This window comes from Protopterus annectens, chromosome 3.part1 (genome assembly GCF_019279795.1).
Source record: "Protopterus annectens isolate FY-2018-M chromosome 3.part1, PAN1.0, whole genome shotgun sequence".
Lineage (NCBI taxonomy): Eukaryota > Metazoa > Chordata > Ceratodontiformes > Protopteridae > Protopterus > Protopterus annectens.
The window spans coordinates 81,750,824-81,770,932 of NC_056732.1; the positions used below are offsets into that span (position 1 = coordinate 81,750,824).

Consider the following 20,109-nt stretch of genomic DNA (forward strand, 5'->3'; position numbering starts at 1 on the left):
GGTCAAGGTAGGCTGTATGGACTGCCTTTCCCTCATCAATGGCTTTGGTGACTGTTTCGAAGAAGTCGACCAAGTTCAAAAGGCATGATCTTCCCTTGACGAAGCCAAACTGGGTCGGGTCCAATGTCTGCAAGTCCCCTATATCTTTGTTTATGAGCTCCATTATGATCCTCTCCATAGATTTGCAGACTAGACTTGTTAAGCTTATGGGGCGGTAATTACCAGGGTCCGTAGAGGCACCGCCTTTGTGGAGTGGGACCACAGTTGCCGTACGCCACTCCTTGGGCACGTATCCTGTGGTAAGGCTGAGATTAAACAGCTGCCTTATGGTTATTTCAAGGTGACTGTCATCAGCAGGAGTGCTAACATGGGCAGTGGGAAGTGCAGTGTGTGTGAATGGGCCATAAATCATTCCTCTGGAAACACACACACACACTCACTCACACACAGCTTTACATTTGACAGGACTGAGTTTACAAATGCTACATGAATACTTATTTGTACTATAGTGTTACACGGTTATGACAAGCATCACAGACACTATAGGGCTGAGGGCTAGCAAAAGAAATGTCTATAGTGATTGACATCAGCACATCATGTGATATAGGCCAATGAGATGTGTAGTGGATGGGACAGGCTTCATAATGGAATTCTGTCTGTCACTGTCTGTCTCTCTCCCCTACATCTCTGTACGTGTATGTTTGACATATTATAGTCTGTTGGCCTTAGACATGTGTGAGTATTCCTATTAAATGTGTGTGAAGCATAAATGGTGTACAATGTGCACAGACATCTGCAAATGACAGATATGTATAGTCCACTGTGTTGTCAGACATGGGCTTCATTTCTCTAAGTGTAGGAGCATGCCCAGTATGACCTTTTGTATTGAATGTGTGAATCCATTCCAGGTAGGGTCATACTCCAGTCCTGTGTTTGGTGTTCTACACCTACAGCTAGCAACCTGTTTCTGCAGGATATCTGTAGATAGGTTGACAATATGGAGTCACAATGGGTGAAAGATGGGATACTGTAACTATTGCTGTCTGTGCTGCTTGTGTTACATGGTTGATGTTAGCAGAGATATTCACACATATGTTCTGTTTTCCACTGTGATGTATTAAGTCATCAACTACAGACAGATATAATTATTTGCTCACAGTTATTTACTGGGAAAATACAAGATGAATGAAGCTGAGTCTAGTATTGTGGTCTGCAGCCTACACATTCTTGCACACTCATGCCATTCTGGAGGGGTAGTTACAGACACTTGCTGATGGGTCTGTGTAAATGGTCTAGCAACTTGGTAGTATGGTGGCTAAGGATCCTCTTCTTGTACATATATCGACTTAACAGAACAGCCATATCCTGCTGTGGCCATACCTCTCAGCTGTACAGATTCACCCAGGTTACCCAGAGGCAGGGCTCATATATCTGGTCAGTTCTCCTTCACATTGTGGTTTAAGAGCAGGTTTATAGCCACCCATTAATGGGTTTGCAGACAGGGGTAATATGGGCACACATCAGAGTTTCAGACTTCACACACTCCACGGCATCCATGCTTCTACACCCCCCCCCGTTATTCTATCCTCTTCCTAACATTATGCGTGAGATATCTGAGAAGTATCCCTATAGTTGGCCCTTCATCCCAGCAGTATTTATGGATTGGTCCACCGTTCTTGCAGTAGGACATGTGGGGCATGCTACTGGGATTTTTCAGCATGGCCTTGCATTTGTGTTTTGTTGACTGTGTTATGTTGTTAGTTAGGACCCCATGAGATACCATACATTGGCACTACTGGTGAGGCACAGGCCTTTGACAGAGGACTGTAGGCCATTTGGCAGTGATGCGGACCATCTGTAGCAGGCCAGTGCATTCTGTCAGTCATACATTCCCAGGCTGCGAGCCAGTGGATTCCCCTGGGGTGACAGTGTAAGTGTGCAAGGTTTTACTGGCAATACTTCCTGTCCATATTGATCCATTGATGTGGATGCAGGCAGGGTGCTGCTTACAGCTAGGGACACACCTGCATAGGACACCTCTTCAGCATGCTGCATTCTGTGGATATTCTCATACAGAAGTGGGGGTCATACTGTACTCATTCCCAACAGCAAGGATATGACCTGTGATAAATCTGTGACTGATGGTGGGGTAAGCTGAGTGCATGTGTGATATAGAAGCTACTTGCAGCTGTGATATAGAAGCTACTTTCAGCTGACTCACAGATATAGCTGGACATTCCCCTTATGCTGCCTTGTGCACAGACATAGGCAGTCTCTCATTACTTTATAACTGTACTTTTATGGTCTGCCAGTGATTGGCCAGACTACACCAGTATTCCATACTATGTGGACAACTAATGTGCTGCTAACCTCTATATACAATTCCAAAGGTGTGTGCAGTTGACAGTTACATTTTATGCACTCTGTCTAGGGTACTTCCACCTGTGTACTGTGTATGTATGGGCCCACATTCATGGCATGTCCATCTTTCAGACAGTGACAGATATTGACATCTGGACAGTGTGTATGGATGACTGCTGACATGGGTATTGCTGAGAAGCATTGTGGTTGGCACTGCAGTTATTTAAACATGGCCCTGTCCTCCACAGTACTGGCCATAGGCCACTGAGACACAACCCTCCATGCCTACATGCTGACCACTTCCAGACAATATTGAACACACAACAACTTACCACACAGACCCCCTGCATATTGTACACATGCAACAATCTATCCTGTAGATTGGGCCAGCTCGGGTAATCTGTGCTCCACTGCTATTACACCTTACACTGACATGTTACTGCATTTCTACATAGGATTGTGGTTGGGGGGGGGCACACCTGACGACTTTAAACATTTGCTATGACTGTACTGGTATGTCAGGTACTCTGTGGGCTTCCATTTCATATTGTATTCTGACCTATCATGCAGACTGGATGCATATCAGTAGAGTACAGATCTTAGGTTTTATTGACCTACATTTCAATTTCAGACTTCTTACCCTTCAGAACTAACATACAACTGCCAGACCTGTTGTAGTCTGTCTGTGTAGGTCTTGAGGGGGGGGCTGTTCACCATTGCCATCATTTGGAGGCCTTAGCACACCCTTTCTTTATGGTCATCTACACCTGTCCTGCTGGCTGAGGCTGGTGGTGGGTATGTGAGCCTCACTGACATGCATGTGTGTGTCCTATGGACACCGACAGTTATTTGGGCCGCCACATGTACTGCAGTGGGATTTGTCACCTTGTCTAGTACTGCCTAGTATAGTGATACCAGTATTTGTTATGAATTTCATGCTGCCCATATAGGTGTCCGTTATCTGCTGCCATCCCATTTGGCCACCTGATTCCCTTGCATGCTTGCATCCATACCATAGATACAACTATCATAACATACTACTCCATTCATTAATTGATAGGAAGAGTGACTTACCTTGTGGCTTGGCCAGTACTGAGGATGGTGCTGGAGTGCTGAGTATGTCAGATGCACATAGTATACTCCCTATACATGGTAAAGCACAGGTAGTGTCATGTTTGACATCCCTTTTACTGTATGTGTGAATCAGAGAGAGGTGTCATTCCCTGGGTCCCCACCATGTCAGTGTATGTGCTATGTTTTGCCTCTTTGCCAAGGCCTGGGCATACTGGGCATGTCTACTTCTGTCTACAGGTGCAGACTCTGGTAGTTCCTCCTCCGAGTCACTCTGTGCCTGTGATGGCCTTGTCAATGGTGGGGGGCTTGTGGCCTTGCCGCATGCTGTTTCCACAGGATCGTATTGTATAGCATGGCACATACTATGAACATTTGTGTACATGTAGCTGGTGAGTACTGCAAGGCTCCACCGGATATGTCAAGGCAGCGAAACTGTGACTTGAGCATCACAAACACATGCTCTATAATGATTCTGGCTTGTGCGTGTGCCTCATTATGGAGTTCTTGTTCAGGTGTGTGTGCATTTCTGAGGGGTGTCATCAGCCATGGCTCCAGTGCATAGCCAGCATCCCCCACTAGGTGGCCATATGGTATGTCCCCACTGGCAAATGACTGGTACAGCTGTGCCCTATGCCAGATGTGTGAGTCGTGATAGCTTCCAGGGCTGCCAGCACACACATTCATGATAATGCCCTGGGCATCGTACACAACCTGGCAGTTGATGGAGGGGAAGCCCTTGTGGGTTATGTAGACCCTACCCCGCTCACTGGGTGGTGCTTTGATGTGTATGTGCGTGCAGTCTTAGCGCCCACTACCTCAGGGTATTCTGCTCTTTGGTGGAAGAGACGCATATTTCTGGTTAATGCCTCACGAGTGTTGAGGGAATATATGTGCTCACTGGCATGTGCTGACATGGCATCCAGGAACTGGTGGAGTACCCTGTATGCTGATGCCTGTGAGATCCCCATGATATCCCCAGTTGGCCTTTGGAAGGTACCTGTGGCTAGTATTCTTAAGCCTACACATACATTGGTATCCACTGGGATGGGTTCCCCTCTGTTGGTGCTGTGTGTGAGGTGGGGCCAGCACAGCTCAACAATTTGCTGTAGAATGTCCCTGTCCACCCTATAGTGCTCCACTATCTCTAGCTCATGTAGCCCTGGTTGGTTACCCTGGGTTTGTACACTCTTCTCTTCCTCCTCACTGTGGGATGGTCATCAGCATTCACATCCACACCACCCTCAGCCTCTTGCACATATTGATGTATGAGAGTGACATTTGCCCATAACATTTTGTTAGTTTTGTCAGGTAAAATTTCCCTGTCTGTGTACACCAGTGGTGTAGAGTTTGTGGGAAAAAACAGACTGAAAGGTGTTTGCATAGTTTATAGTAGTGTGCTGGGCTGCTGCCTATGTAATTGGCTGATTCTGATACATTTCACCTGCCAGCTATGCTAGTTCTCCTTGATTGCCTTCCTACTGCTGTTTTCCCTTCCTGTTTAAGCCCCAAGGCATGCCGTGCATACCCAGTTGTCAGATGTGAACAGTGCTGCTATTCCCTGTTTTTTTTTTGTTTAATATCTAGCGTATGGCACGCACACCCGTTTAAGCAAGGAAAACAATGCTCAACAATGTGAGACACACCCCCTTCCTTAGCTGTACTTAGCTAAGGGCAAACACGGGCCACAGAGCTCCAATAAGCTTACAGCATGCATGACACATCGCCTTATGAGGTCATCTACTTCTTCTACTTATACAGTGATGTTGCTGCACCTACATGGTTGGGTGCAAGCTAACACTGAGAGGAAATCTGTGATTCAGCATCAGTCCCCTCATTTACATAAACCAGAATGCTAATTCATAGTTACCACACTCACACTGAGCCTTCCCCCTTAGCAGCCACTATTCCCTGGTATTGTCTTATGCATGCCATTGACTATTATGACAAAATGCTGATTTGGGTATAAATGCTTATCCCCCCCCCTTTTTTTATTTTCATGGCAATCCCATTTGCACACCGCTGCCCTACGCTTAAACAGCCGAGATCGGCCAAAAAAAATAAACTTGTATTTTATAACATTTCAACTATTTTTCATGACAATGGTCATATATTTGGCCATTGGCATGCCTACTACACTGAATACATGCTTTCTTTCGAGCAGTCATGCCTCTGTTTTGTAATTTGCAGAAATGTATTTGGTTAGTAACCAGATGCATTTCTGCAGGTTATTCTTTTCCTGCACAGATGCCTGCCTGCTTCCTGGACCACTAATTCAATTCATTTGCATAGTTTTCACCAGCAAATGAGGTAATTAGCATATGGGAGCAGTGTCCATGCAGGAATAGTGTAGGACTGCTTGTTCACATCTCGGGGGCTCGATCCTTGATCGCTCATCAGTCATATTGCATGCAGCAGCTCTGGCACTATTCAGGCACTCTGTACAGAGCTTGCTGAATCCTGGGGGTCTGTGTTTGTGCTGCTTGTCCCCCTAGTACATCTCTGAAAGTAATTGCCATTTTTTTTTGCAGAAACTGTATGCCAAGTCAGGTCCTGTTATTCTAACAACTTTATAAGTTTATAAGAGCAATATTTAAAGTGGGTCTATGTTTGTGCTGCTTGTCCCCCTAGTACGTCTCTGAAAGTAATTGCCATTTTTTTGCAGAAACTGTATGCCAAGAGTTTATAAGAGCATTATTTCTAACTATCAGAGCAATATTTAAAGTGTCTCTGTTTTTGTGCTGCTTTTCCCCCTAGTACATTGGGCAGGGCTTTGTCCAGATTTCTTGCACCAAGAAGTTGAGAGGTATGTCAGGATGGATGTCAAAAGTGAGTTATTTATAGTAATGAGATGCTTTAAAGTATCCGGTTTTGTTTTCTGATAGAACTTTAGGGTGTAACTTGATTTTGCATTCTTTGGTCGTAACTGTTCCAAGGCATGGTATCTTAAATGGCACATTCTTGTAAAAGTGCAGAGGGCCCTGGTTTTAAGTACCCTTTTCAGGCACCTTTGCCAGGCCCAAAACTGGCTGTAGGACAGGGGTAGAACACATCTAAAGTGGTGAATGTAAAATGCAAGTAGTATTATGATGTGTGTGTGTGTGTGTGTGTGTGTGTGTGTGTGTGTGTGTGTGTGTGTGTGTGTGTGTGTGTGTGTTGCAAGTGCATTTGTTAAGCTGGATGTGTTTATCCTTGGCATGGATTTTGAGATATAATCAAGGGTGCTTTTAGAGTACGAATGTCATGAAAGTCACTCTTCCCTTCTGCAACACTGGTTAGGTGGGAAGTGAGCACTAGAGGAGTGAGTGTCATTGTCGAAGCAAGGAAGTGAATCTGATCATGCAGGCCTTCATAGTAAACAAAAGGAGCAGAGATGAGCAAGGAAAGAGGGTGCAAAGTCAGAAAACTTCCAGTGATATGAGTAGGTTATAGCCCTATTGTCTCATCTTTGCTTTTGAGATTTTCTAATTTTCCTTTCTGCACTATAGCCCCATTTGTTTGTCATTGTTTAACACCACTGTTTTACAAACCTGCTAGGTACAGACTGCCCAGATTACAATGCGGACAGGGATATAAGATACAGATCGCACCCCAAAGAAGAGAAGATACACAATTTTTCAGCCAAGTTGGGAGAGTGCCTTTCACTGGCTTTCTATGAGTAGGTGCAGAGTGAAATATGCCTTCTGCAAGACTTGTAACACGGATTTCACAATCCATCACGGGGGCCGACATGATCTGCAACAACATGCCAACAGTGAGAAACACAGGCAGAATTGTAAGCATGCAGCTGAAAGATCTATGGTGGATTTCTTTGGACCTCAGAGTTTAGCAAGTACAAAGGTGGGTGAGGCAGAGTTTGGTTTTGTATCTCTTCTTGCTAAACACAACTTATCATTTGCAGCAGGAGAACATGTCCTAAAATGTATGAAGAAGTGTGGAGAGGATCAAGATGTTGTCCGGAAAATGACATGTGGAGCAACAAAGGCAACATGCATTGCACGGGATGTTCTGGGGCCTCATTACCAGAATGATGCTGCAGCAGCCTGCCAGAAATCACCATTCTGTGTGTATAAGGACCAAAGCACAGACATAGGAGATGACAAACTGTTAGTGATCCTTATTGGTTACCTTAATGAAAAGGCAAGCAAAAATGTGATAAGGTTCCTTCATATGCCAGAATGTGTGTCAGGAACTGGACAAGCAATGTTTGATGCTTTAATGTCCACTCTGACAAAATTTAACATTCCAGTTTCCAACATTGTGGGCTTTTCTTCAGGCAATGCTGCCTCAATGATTGGAAAACACAGTTCTGTGCTATCTTGTTTAAAGGAGGTGAAGCCCACAATTATAAACATGGGATGTCTCTGCCACTTGGCAGATCTCTGCAGTAAGGCTGATGTAAAAGCACTACATTCACCAGCTGAAGAACTTATATCAGATGCGTGCTGTCATTTCAGTTCCAGTGCACAAACGCAACAAAAACTGTAAGAATTTGCTTTGTTTACAAATACTGACCCCCTCAAGATCATTAGAAATGTACATACTAGATGGCTCAGTCTTGGTAAGGTAATTAACAGAACCCTGGACATTTGGCCAGCTCTAAATTCGTATTTTCTGTCTGAAGAGCCAAGGTCTGCTAAGATTGACCTAATTTCTAAAAACCTGCAGTGTCATGAAGTGCATATGATTTTTCTGTTTCTTAAGTATGCACTGGAACCCTTATTGGAGTTCAACATCTAGCTTCAGAGCTGAGAAAGTCAGCTACTGACACTGCATGCCACTGTGCATGAACTCCTGCAGCAGTATGCTGGTAGACTCCTCAAACCTGCAGCTGCTGTCAGACTAATCAAACACAGTGATGTGTCAGTGTTGACTGACAGTAGCTGTGTTCTACCAAACAATGAACTGCATATTGGCTACGCAGTCAAGCAGTACAAACAGCCATGAGGAGGATATTGCCGGCACAGTCAATGAATTTAACTTTTATAAAAAAGTTACATCTTTTTATGCTGCAGTGCTGAAGAAAATGCTGAAAAAGTTTCCCACGCAGGATCACTTACTGAAAGATGCTGCATTCGTTATTAATCCAGCCAAAAAACTGGACATTTATTCAGGACTTGTCAGGGATGTTGGCTTCCTTCTGGGTGTGTGTGAAAATGATGTTGAGGCTAACAATTAATGGATGAGTTTACCCAGTATCAGATTGAGGACATGGGAAATCAGACAGGCTCAGTAGATGGGCCCCACTCATGTGTGTCAAAGTACTGGGCACACCTTCTGAGGGACCTTTGCACTGAAGGGAAACTGCCACTCTTTAAGCAGCTGATGTTGAGTCTACTTTGCTTGCCACACTCAAATGCACAAGCTAAAAGAGCATTTAACATGGTGCGGAAAGTGAAAACTGAATTGCATCAGTCTCTTGAGTGTAAAAACATTGAACTTTGGCAGTTAAAATGAATGAAGAACTGGACTGCTGTGATGTTAAGCTGCCGAAACATGTTTTAGAGGCTCCCAAGAAAGCCACAGCATCATACAATAAGTCTACATCTGACATATGACAGGATGCTATTTAACTTGGTCTAACTAAAATTATCTGTGTAACTTGTAATGTCTGTTTAGAAAATGTAGTAAATCTGATTTTTATTTTTGTAAAGTGCTGTTTTATTTACATATGGTATGGTTATGGTATTGCAGAAAGGTTTTGGATCTGAGAGGTGTGTCTTATTGCATTTTACATATGTTCTACCATGCTCCATGGTGATGGCACGTTTTGCACAGTGCAAAAATAGGGTGTTCCACATTTTTACCATTTGTCACACATTGTTAGGGTCTGTTTTCCACACTGGCCTCTTAAGAGGTTGAGACGTATGTCTGAAAGCAGCATTATGCAATGCATGATTATTTTAGTAGCAACAAAGATAGTAAGTAATCTTTCATGTAATTATGATTATTTGTTAAAGTATATTCTTAAGTGCTTGTGGGCATGTCAGTAGTATGATGTACCAATTTATTTAATTTAGTCACTTATTAAGTAGTCCTCAGCCCCTTTTCAGCCATGCACAGAGACATAAAATCAACCGGGAAAACACAGTAGACAAGAAATTTTACAGTTGACAATTAACCAGCAAACATTTTGAAATAGAGAAGGAAACAAGTACTTGGAGATAACCCGTACAGACACTGGATCCAGTTCGATATAAAATGACAGGAATTCGGGACTGAACCTCAGACCTTGAATTGTGAGCAAGAGTGAGTCATGATCTAGCCCTTTATGACTGACTAACAGAGAAACCCTGAGTGTACCAGATTACCTAGATGTCATAAGTGGTAATAAATATGACAGTAGTAGACATTTGTTTTTCACTTTGGTCTTCGTAAACGTACACTGGTGCTATTTTATTTTTATACTTCTCCAGTATCTTACAATCTTCTTTATGAGACAGTTTGCAAGTAACTTCGATGAATCATTGCACTAGTGAAGTATCACACTATTACCTTCTCATAAACTAGAATCTATCTTCAGTAACAATTCCTTCTTGTTCCTATTTTAAGCAATCCTACAGAGCACCATTAATGTCATTTTTGTGGTTGCTTGAGTAAACAAAGTACCAGTTGCAGCAAAGTCAGGATTTAGAAATTGTGTGCAAGTTCCCAACATGCAACCCTCACTGCACTTGGTGGAGCCCCTCTCCTTATCCCAGACAATGCATGTTTTGGATACCATGCCATTTTGTTACTGAGACTAAAGTGCCTAAAATGGCAGGCGTAACAGGCTTATGAAGAATACCCATTCAGCCGTCCAGGTATTCTGAGAAAAAAGTAGATAAATATACATAAAGTTATAATGCAAAGCAATATTAAATATGCTAGATTTTAATTTAAGTTGTAATACAACTAAATTACACAAAATCACTAAGTTACTCTAAACAGTGTACATTGCAACATGTATGCATATCCCTGGCAACACCATGACCACCAAAAATGGTTCTGGGATTTGTTGTTTCTTCTATAAAATGAAATGTTGCATTTACTGCTGCCTTCTGAGTCTAGAATTGGAACAGAATGTAGAAACCCTGCACATTATGTACGAATCTGATGCCATTACATAATGCAGAAAGGCGTGCTTTGTTGTAACCACTGACATTATTGCTTAATGCAAGAAATACAAAATATGTTTTTGGAGCAAAATAATGATTTACTCATGAACTTTAGATGGCAACCCTAAATCAGGAATGACTTGTTAATGAATGAAACATTATTACACACCTGCACATTATCTTCAGTGCTTCAAGTGTCTGAAATAATCTTTTTACAGTATCCGGCTTCTCCTTTCTCAATGATTTCTCAGTCTCTTTAATCTCCTCCTCCTGATTGGAACAATGGAACAATAAACAATAGAAGAAAGAAGGTCAAAGATCCTCAGCATAGATACTACAATTTCTTTTCAACAGTGTTAATAAATCATGGATGTCATTTAAAACCAGAATGTAGAAAAAAGAAGAACCCATACTGTAATGCATGAATCATGCTGTAAGATGATAAATGTAGTATACAAATGCAGCAATGTAGAACATTCATAAGCAAAGCCTCAGAAGTACAATAATTTAATGATATTCTATTTACAAATCTTGGCATGTGTTACTACACTAATAAACATTAATCAAACTCACAGACTACTGATTTTGACTGTTTTGGAATATGTTTAAAACTAAGGGGAGAACTAAAGTTGTGTTGATTCAAGAATGTATGGCTATAAAACTAATAGAACTAAGCTGGAAATGGATACATGAAGTAGCTTAAATGATTTGTTCTTACACCCGTATATTGTATAAAAGTACACTTTCTATGACAATCTTCTTTCATTGTATGAAATGATTAACAATGCTCAAATATTCTTCATGTTTCTTCTGTTCTCTTTATATCTAGAACGCACCCATAATGCATTTAAAAGGTTAATCCATCAAGTAATCAGACAAAGCAACTTACATTACAAAGTGGTTTGGGAATATAATGCTTTCCTTTGTGATATAGAGTATAACTCTTTTGTATTTTATGGAATGATTTCTCTATTAATAGCTGTCCTTCTAGATATAAAATTAACCCCTTAGCTGCTGTAATTAGTAAAGGGCTTCATCACTGCAACAGTTGGATAGATATTAGAGTATTCTATTACAAAATGTAACAGGTTTTACTTTGAAGCCCAAAAGAGGATAGATTCATTTTTGAATCACTATGCTTTTTATTGTTTCACCCCAACTGTCTACCTATCAGATGTATCTCAGAACTCCTTCTTAATTATCTGTCTGACTTTCCACAACACGAGTTTGATATGTACATTCAGACTGTGGCTTCACCTCTTTCATGTTGGGTAAACATTAGGAGTGAGATAGTGGAGTAGTAGTTTGTAGATACTGCTGACAGGACACCAGGGAGTCTTGGTACATCACCATCCTGAGATCTACACTGGGCAAGATCTACTGTCCTACCCAATTCCCCATGTGCATTACAGCATTGTCATTGGCTATGCGGCTATAACCCCACCTCTCAGCAGGAAAGGAGACTTTGTAAAAATACTTCTACCCCCACTTCACCCCCCATCTCAAAAGAGAAGATGCTTGCTAAGTGAATTCAAGTCACCTGGGGTGCAGTCATACTCTAACCAACTACATCATACAGATGACAATTTATATTTCTGGGTGAACATTTTAATTTTATTTATTTTACAGCCAAGTGATGCCTTCATGCATTTATGGAGTTGCAACTAGGTGTTAAATATTGCTTGTTTATCATTTTGTTAACAGCTCCCAAACCATCCTGCATAAAAGATATTAATAGATTTGCCTGGGAAATCAATAAACTCTGTGTAGGCTTAGTGAGAAGCCTACACAGAGTTTACATGTTTGTGCGGTGAGTAGCAGTGGTCATTGCATATGCATGTTGCACATCATGTTTAAATGTAAATAACAACAGTTTTGTGGCCAGCAACAATGTTACCAGCCAGGAAACTGTGTAAAGCAACATGGACAGCAGCAGATATATAAACGTTTTACCTACAGACAAACTAGATGTGCACCTTTGCACAGAATGCCACACTGATTGCCAGAGCTGTTAATAAAGCATTGTATATAGTTCCTACACATTGCATGAAAGTGTATACATTGCAGAGTATTGTGGAAACCGGGGTCAAGCATACTGAACAAAAGTTGTGTCAATGTTCAGTAAGGGTACATAGACTATGGTATAAATAAACAGTCGGGGAAGTGAGTGTATTGAATACAGACACAGATGAACTGTAGGAATGAACACAGGGAAAGAGTACAGGTGAAACATGGTAATGTACAACAGATGAGGGCATGTCACTGAAGACAGTTGTAGCATGAACATTAATCAGATATTGACATGATAAAGTACGGACTACACAGTGAATCTATATGTAGAATGTACCTTCACCCAGGGTGATGCCACAATATAAACAAAAAAATGATTGACTTCAACAACTGGCATACTCTCAGCCTGGGATGAGATGGTTGACATGTTATACTGCTTTGCCAAAGATGGTCTACAGCTGTGTCCTCTAGGCTGTTGGATACTGGCAAAGGCCCTTGCCTCCCTCATAGTGCCTTTTTAGGCACTGACAAAGCAACAAAAGTTCTAACATAAAAAAATCCAGTGGAGGCAAACTCAAGGTTCTGCTGCTTAATTCTAGGTGTCTAAACATGAAGCTGCACTGGAGGAAATTGCCACCCTGCTAGCTGACAGATTTGGTGCAGAATTCAGCCCTGGCTCCACAGGCTATACCCCAAAGCACACCTGACAACAGTCCTCTGCCTAATATCTCTAGAGATAAAGTCACATCTGCACTCTCCAAGGTTAAGAAGATGGCCTCAATGGCACCAGATAACAAACCATGCTGCTTCCTAAGCTATCTGAAACAGGATGTAGTGGACCCACTTAGCATCATCTTTAACCATAGCCTAAGCACTGGCTTTCTTCCAGCAGAGTGGAAAACAGCAACAGTAATCCTTGCACAAAGGGGAGCCATCAACCGACCATGGGAACTATAGACCCATAAGTCTAACCAGTCTTATTTGCAATGCCTTGAAAAGAATCATCATGGGCCTTATCAACAAGGACATAGGTGATCTTCAAACTCCAGAGCCAACCCAATTTGGCTTAGTTAAGAGTAGAGCATACTTATTAAACCTAGTCAACTTCTTCAGGAAAGTCACCAAAGCCCTGGATGAAGGTAAGACACTACATACCACCTATCTTGACCTGGCTAAGGCTTGTGACACAATCCCCAGCTCAGGTATCATTGAGAAACTCTTTCAGCTGGGGATTAACCCTTACATCAATAGATGGGTAGACAATTGGCTCACAAACAGAACACTTGCTGTCAAGGTTGATGACTCAACCTCTACTAGTAGAGCTGTCACTAGTGGTGTACCACAAGGATATGTGCTGGGCCCTTTACTGTTTGAAATCTATTTCTTGGAAGTCTTGGCTAGACTAGATAGCCTTGGCTTACCAGGTTTGCTGATGATTGCAAATTGGATGCAATCATTGAATCCCCCAATGATGTTAACATATTACAGGAGGATAAAAATCCACCAATGAGGTTTTGTGCCCACACCACAAACTCCACTAGGAAAACCAAACAGGCACAGGAAAGAAGGTGTCGAATATTTTTTAAAAGTCCATTTATTCCACAAGTTAAAAGCACATAAATGCTCCACACAATTTTTCTTCTCTAACATGAAAAGACTTCATCAGATATAAAAAGCCAAGCCACTTACTTCCTCTTATACTTAACCACCCTGAATACTTCTGTTTTATATACTACCTAGTCGATTAAGCTACCAATTCTCACCATCACCATATAGCCCGAATGATTCAAAATATATTTGTTTTTATAGTAACAAACAATTCAACTCAGTATACCAAATTATACTTAACATATACATTAAAATGCATAGATAAATATATACTCTGCAAATAAAAATGAAATAAAATAACTTTAAAGTGAATACAACCATTCAATATTCATCTGTCACTATCTGGTTGGGGTTCCCTAAATGTCCTACCATCCCATTCCTTAATAGCAGACCCTTGAACAAAAATCAATCCAATAAATGTATAAGGAAGATTTTTCACCCTGTCCAAAACACACACACAAAACCAGAACCAACAAATACCCCACATTATAATTTAGCAGCCGTTAATTTTAGTACAGGGACCAGGGAAAAATTATCGTTAAGCCCTGGGGGCCTATTGGCTTCTAGAAATATCTACCAATAGGCTTCCTTATATTCCAGTTTTGTTTCTCATGCCCCCCCTCACTTCATGGAGTAATACCTCTAATACAAAAAATAAAAACCTAGTTTCCTTCCAACAAAGTGTGTGTTTAAAAAGAGTGTTACGTTCATTATGGTTTTTAACATCATATAGGTGTTCCTATACCCTTTTTCTTAATTTACACTATATCTTGCTTATAGAAAATGCATCACAGGCCTTACACTGGATGATATAGACTAGCCACATAGTGTTACAATTGGAGAATGTATTCTTCAATAAATACTTGTCCCTTCCCTTAATATAAACTCCTTCACCATGACTTATGTATGGACACTGCTGGCATGCACCATACTTAAAGGTCCCCTTCCTTCTTATGTGCCAAGGTTTTTAATTGGTTTTGTGTTCCAATAACTCCTTAATATTTTGCCCCCTCCTAAAAATAACCATAAGGGGTTTCTGCCAAATGTTCTCTAAATTAGTGAATTCAGAAAATGTGTTCAATTTCTTTTCAACTATTCTCTTAATAACCTGTGCATCACTGTTGAAATTAGTTATAAATGCCCCTTGATATTCACTAATTTCCTTACCCCATTAGGCTTTCCTCCTCTTAATTATAGGTCCTTCCCCAAAATTGTGAAGTATTTATCCGTCCTACCTTCCCAAATTTCATTTTTTATTTTTACTATCAAATCTAATGGGTATCCCCTTTCTTTAAACATCTCATCCACCACCCCACATTCATTCTCAAAGTCCTCATCCTCAGATATCATTCTAATAGCTTGAACAAATTGCTCTTTTACAATACCCTTCTTTTGATGAAAGGGATGGGCACTAGATAAACAGATATATGAGTTAGAGAATGTCTCCTTTCTATAAATAGACTTAAAACGTCCCTTCCCCTTGTAAATCAACACATCTAAATAATCCATCTGATCATGGGTGACCTTATAGGTACATTTTAAAAAATTAGTGGCAGTGGAAATGTATCTAATAAATTCTTCTAATTTATCAACACTTTCCACCCATAGGAGACAGATACCATCCAAATATCTCCTATACATATTCCAACAAGGGTCAAACTTGGAATTTATTATGTACTTTTGTTCCCAAACTGCCAAAATGATGTTTGCATAAGTGTGGGTACAACTGGCCCCCATGGCAACACCTTTAACCTGCTGGAAGAATTTCCCCCCCAAAATAAAGAAAATTATTTTCCAGTACCAACTCAGCTAACTCAAGACAAACATATATATCATTATTGGAGATGTAATTTCTCATACGAAGGGCTTCCTCCATCCATTGAATACCTCTTTCATGTGGGATGATTGAAAATATGTCTACCACATCTATGGTCACAAAAAAAATCAGACCTTCAGTGAAAACATCTAAAGAAAATACCAGGAATCCTTTAAAATATTCCCATCTCCTAACCAAACCCTTTTTAATTTAAAATCTAATAATTTTGTTAAAGGGTCTGTTTTGGAACCTTCTGCTGCCAAAACTGGCCTAAGGGGGGAGGGTCATCCACATTCTTGTGAACCTTATGAAAAATAGGCATAATTGTGTGGAGCATTTATGTGGTTTTAACTTATGGAATATTACAGGAGGAGCTAGCACAGACAAATGATTGGCCCCAAAGCCATGGTCTTCAACTAAATGCAAAAAATTGCCATTATTATTGCATTTGGGAAAGTGTAATTCCCTATTAATTACAGTATTGACAACACCCCACTAAACTCAAACCCAGTGGTGTGAGACCTAGGATCACAGGTAAATAGCAATCTGAACTTCAACCACCAACTTTCCACATTGATAAGGAAAGCCTTCTACATCACGGACCTCATAAGTAAGGGCATCGCATCCAGGTCTGAGGATATAACACCACTGTACTGAACCCTTATCAGCCCACTAATAGACTACAATGCTCCCTTTTGCATATACCTCACCAGACACCTGCAGCAGCTGGAGAAATCACAGGGGTTTCTCACCAAGAAAACAAAGGAAGTCCAAACCATGCCATGACATATGTGGATAGACTGAAAGCCCTGTCACTATACTCTGTATTGTATAGGCTGCTAAGATGTGACTGTTGCCTGGTCTACAGGGCAGTCTCTGACCCTGCCCTGATGGAAATGCTGCATATTCACAATTCTAATGGCACAAGAATCACTCATTCTAGGGATCTTAACCTAGCCTTTGACATTAACAGAACATGCTTGAGAGACAGATATATCTCCCTCAGACTGCCACACCTCTAGAATAGACTTCCAAATCATGTGAAGCAGAGCTCCTCACTGACCCGATTCAAGTGCAACCTAGACAAATGGATGAGAGACTGCAAGTTCATCCCAGAGGTGGCATCCATGTTCCTCATGGACAGGGATAGTTGGTGTTGACCATAGACTCATTCTGCAAATTACCTCCACCTAATAAGGATAATTGAGGCTACTTGGGATGAACATGGATAGTCTTGTAAGGGCTGTAGGGCTGCCAGACTAATAATGTCCTATGAAACAATGAACCTATGTCAACAGTTCTCAGGGGGCCTATCACTACATCTGTTATGGAAGGAGCATGTAATGCAGTGGCAGCAATGGCCATCAATATATTAGCTCACATCACAGATTGTAATATCCTCTTGTAGACATATTGTACATTCACACCTCAGTACAGCATATGTCAATGACAGCAACATTGACATGTCAACTGATCATAGGGTCATAGGACACTATTAGGCTGATGGCCAACATCACATGAAATCCTAGCGATTATTGCAACATGAAAGTAAAAATGCCTATATGTATATTATTGCAGATAGCAAGGCTGTTGTCCATATGTGTATATTTGTTGGATTGCATTACATTCTGCTACTGCCCATATGGAACATGTGGACCACACCATGACAGAATTAGCAGTCACACATGCAGTGTTCTGGGGATGGCTTTCATAGGCTTATGGAAGGACTCTGCTTTAGGATGTATGTATGCATATCTGACTTGAGGACATCCTTCAATCCTCTGCAGGAAGGATGTCACTTGGCCAGAGGACAAAAGAGGATGCATGGAGCTACATAAAAGTATCCCAAGTGATAGTGAAATGAAGAGCTATTCCAAAGATCAGAAAATTACCACAATGTACCAGCAACCAAACACACAGCAGTGCACTCGGCCTGGTATGAACATTACACATGTGTAGGGATAGAATGTGAATGCCATGCAATGTCACAGTAGCAACACCAGATGTGTCTGACTGTAACACCGACAGGTTGCACTTTATGGAGTATGATAGTATAATTGTATGCTGAGGAGAACATGTTGCAAGCACTATATGTCATGGATCTATAGTCACATCCCCTGGGTAAAATTGTCTCAAAAGTGATAGCTGTATTTATAGACATGCAAGTAGTTTGCTGTCAGATTACAACATCTACATGCGTAGCTAAAGTAGATTGTAAATACAGTAGTCAATGTTACTGTCATAGCACAGGTTTGTCTTGAATACTGTCAGAGTGCAAGTTACACAGGATGACATAATCACTGTATGCTACAACAAGATGGTTGGAGGAGTGTTGGACATAGCTGAGGACTCACATATCATTCTAAAACTATGTAACTATTTACAGAGCACAATAATTAACACAAGTGCGAGGGCACAATTCTAGCTTTTATAGTGTTGGAGAATACTTTATAGCTGATGACATCAACATAATCTGGTGAGAAGAAGATGGCAATAGCAGTATCCCACATGCTGGTGTAAAATGCTCTCTCTAATATCAAGCAAATACATAAACACACACACACACACACACACACACACACACACACACACACACACACACACACACACACACACACACCATTTGGCTGCAGTGAGAACATAATCCCTACATAAGTACACTGACTAGAGACCTCAATGTTTAATGCAATGGCCATAGCACAAGTTTGACTTGCAGAGTGTCAGATTACACTTTATAAGTGATGACATCAGCAGTGTCTAGTGAGGAGAAGATGGTAATATCAGCATCTCACATGCTGGTGTAAAATGCTCTCTAATGTCAAGCAAATGCACAAATACACAAACACACACACACACACACACACACACACACACACACACACACACACACACACACACACACCAGCTGACGAAAGTAAGAACAGAACCCCTTCCTATCTAAGTACACAGACTAGAGACTTCGGTGTTTAACACAAGTGCCATGGCACACATCTGACTTTTACAAGACTGCAGGACAATTTATAGTAGATTCCATCACCACTGGATGTTTCAGAGAAATGTATATGTAGGCATGTACAACTGTCAAAATACTGGCACTCCATGAGATTGTAGTGACTGCAAGATTCACATTTATACTGTTCTGACTATTAAGACACACACACACACACACACACACACACACACACACACACACACACACACACACACACACACACACACACACCAGTTGACTGCAGTGAGATTAGAACCCCTATCTAAGTATGCAGACTAGAGAACTCTGCACTTAAAGGGGCACTAGCTCGTTTCTAAAATCAGTTGCTTGTTAGAGTACTTTGTTTACCTTTTAGTGCAGTGTAAGTCACATGTTCACACAGAGGCAGGGTTTTCAGACAAGGTTGTTAGCATACCTCAGGTCAGATTTCACAAACGTCAGTGGGGGATGGTCATCTTGTCCTTTTGTATTTTCCTTCCCCACAACCCTAGGCCATTACATTAGTTGAATGACTGGTTTAGTCTCAGCCAGAGATGCTATTTAGTCACACTCAGATCTGAAGCTTTTGCAGCAATGACATTACATCTTTAGTATGTGTTTTTTTTTTTGTAAAACTTAGTGGAATGATTATCCCAGCCTAGGCAATTGTATTTTCTTTTGATTTTGTTTCATGACTGTTGCTGGTGCATGCTTTCACTGGTAATTATTTTTCATAATGTTACCAATTGCTTATTGGTGCATGTACTGATGCAAACATACACTTATAAGATAGTTTCCCTCTTTTCACAGGACAGCATTGCTTTGGACAGTTGCATCTTGGAAACAAACCCACTGAACTGTAAATGTCTTAAGATTCTAGAAGAATAAAATCTTATAACATTTCAATAAAAACATGTCAGACAACTTTGAAATTGAATCATGTTACTGTACTAAAAGTATTTTCCCATTAGCCGACACCCTTCAGGAATCACGCAATGACTGTCTATATAATATTGATTCCATGTAACTGAATTTATTTTCTTTTTTCCCCCTGCACTGTGGTAAAATGTTTAAATCCATCACTTTTTTCCTGAATATTTGACTGCAGTACAGTTACACTGGTTACCATTTCAAAGTTGAGTCTCTGTATTTCCCTATATTTGACTGCTAATGTT

General features: G+C 41.0%; 1 protein-coding gene across 1 annotated transcript in view; it reads right to left on the minus strand.

Moving 5' to 3' along the window:
* LOC122797635 (fer-1-like protein 4) overlaps positions 1-20,109 on the minus strand; it is a 1,984,889-nt gene that overhangs the window by 1,428,740 nt on the left and 536,040 nt on the right. The window contains exon 12 of the mRNA XM_044066179.1: positions 10,699-10,799. Within this exon, the coding sequence (XP_043922114.1) occupies positions 10,699-10,799 (101 nt within the window). The remainder of the gene's footprint in view (positions 1-10,698; positions 10,800-20,109) is intronic.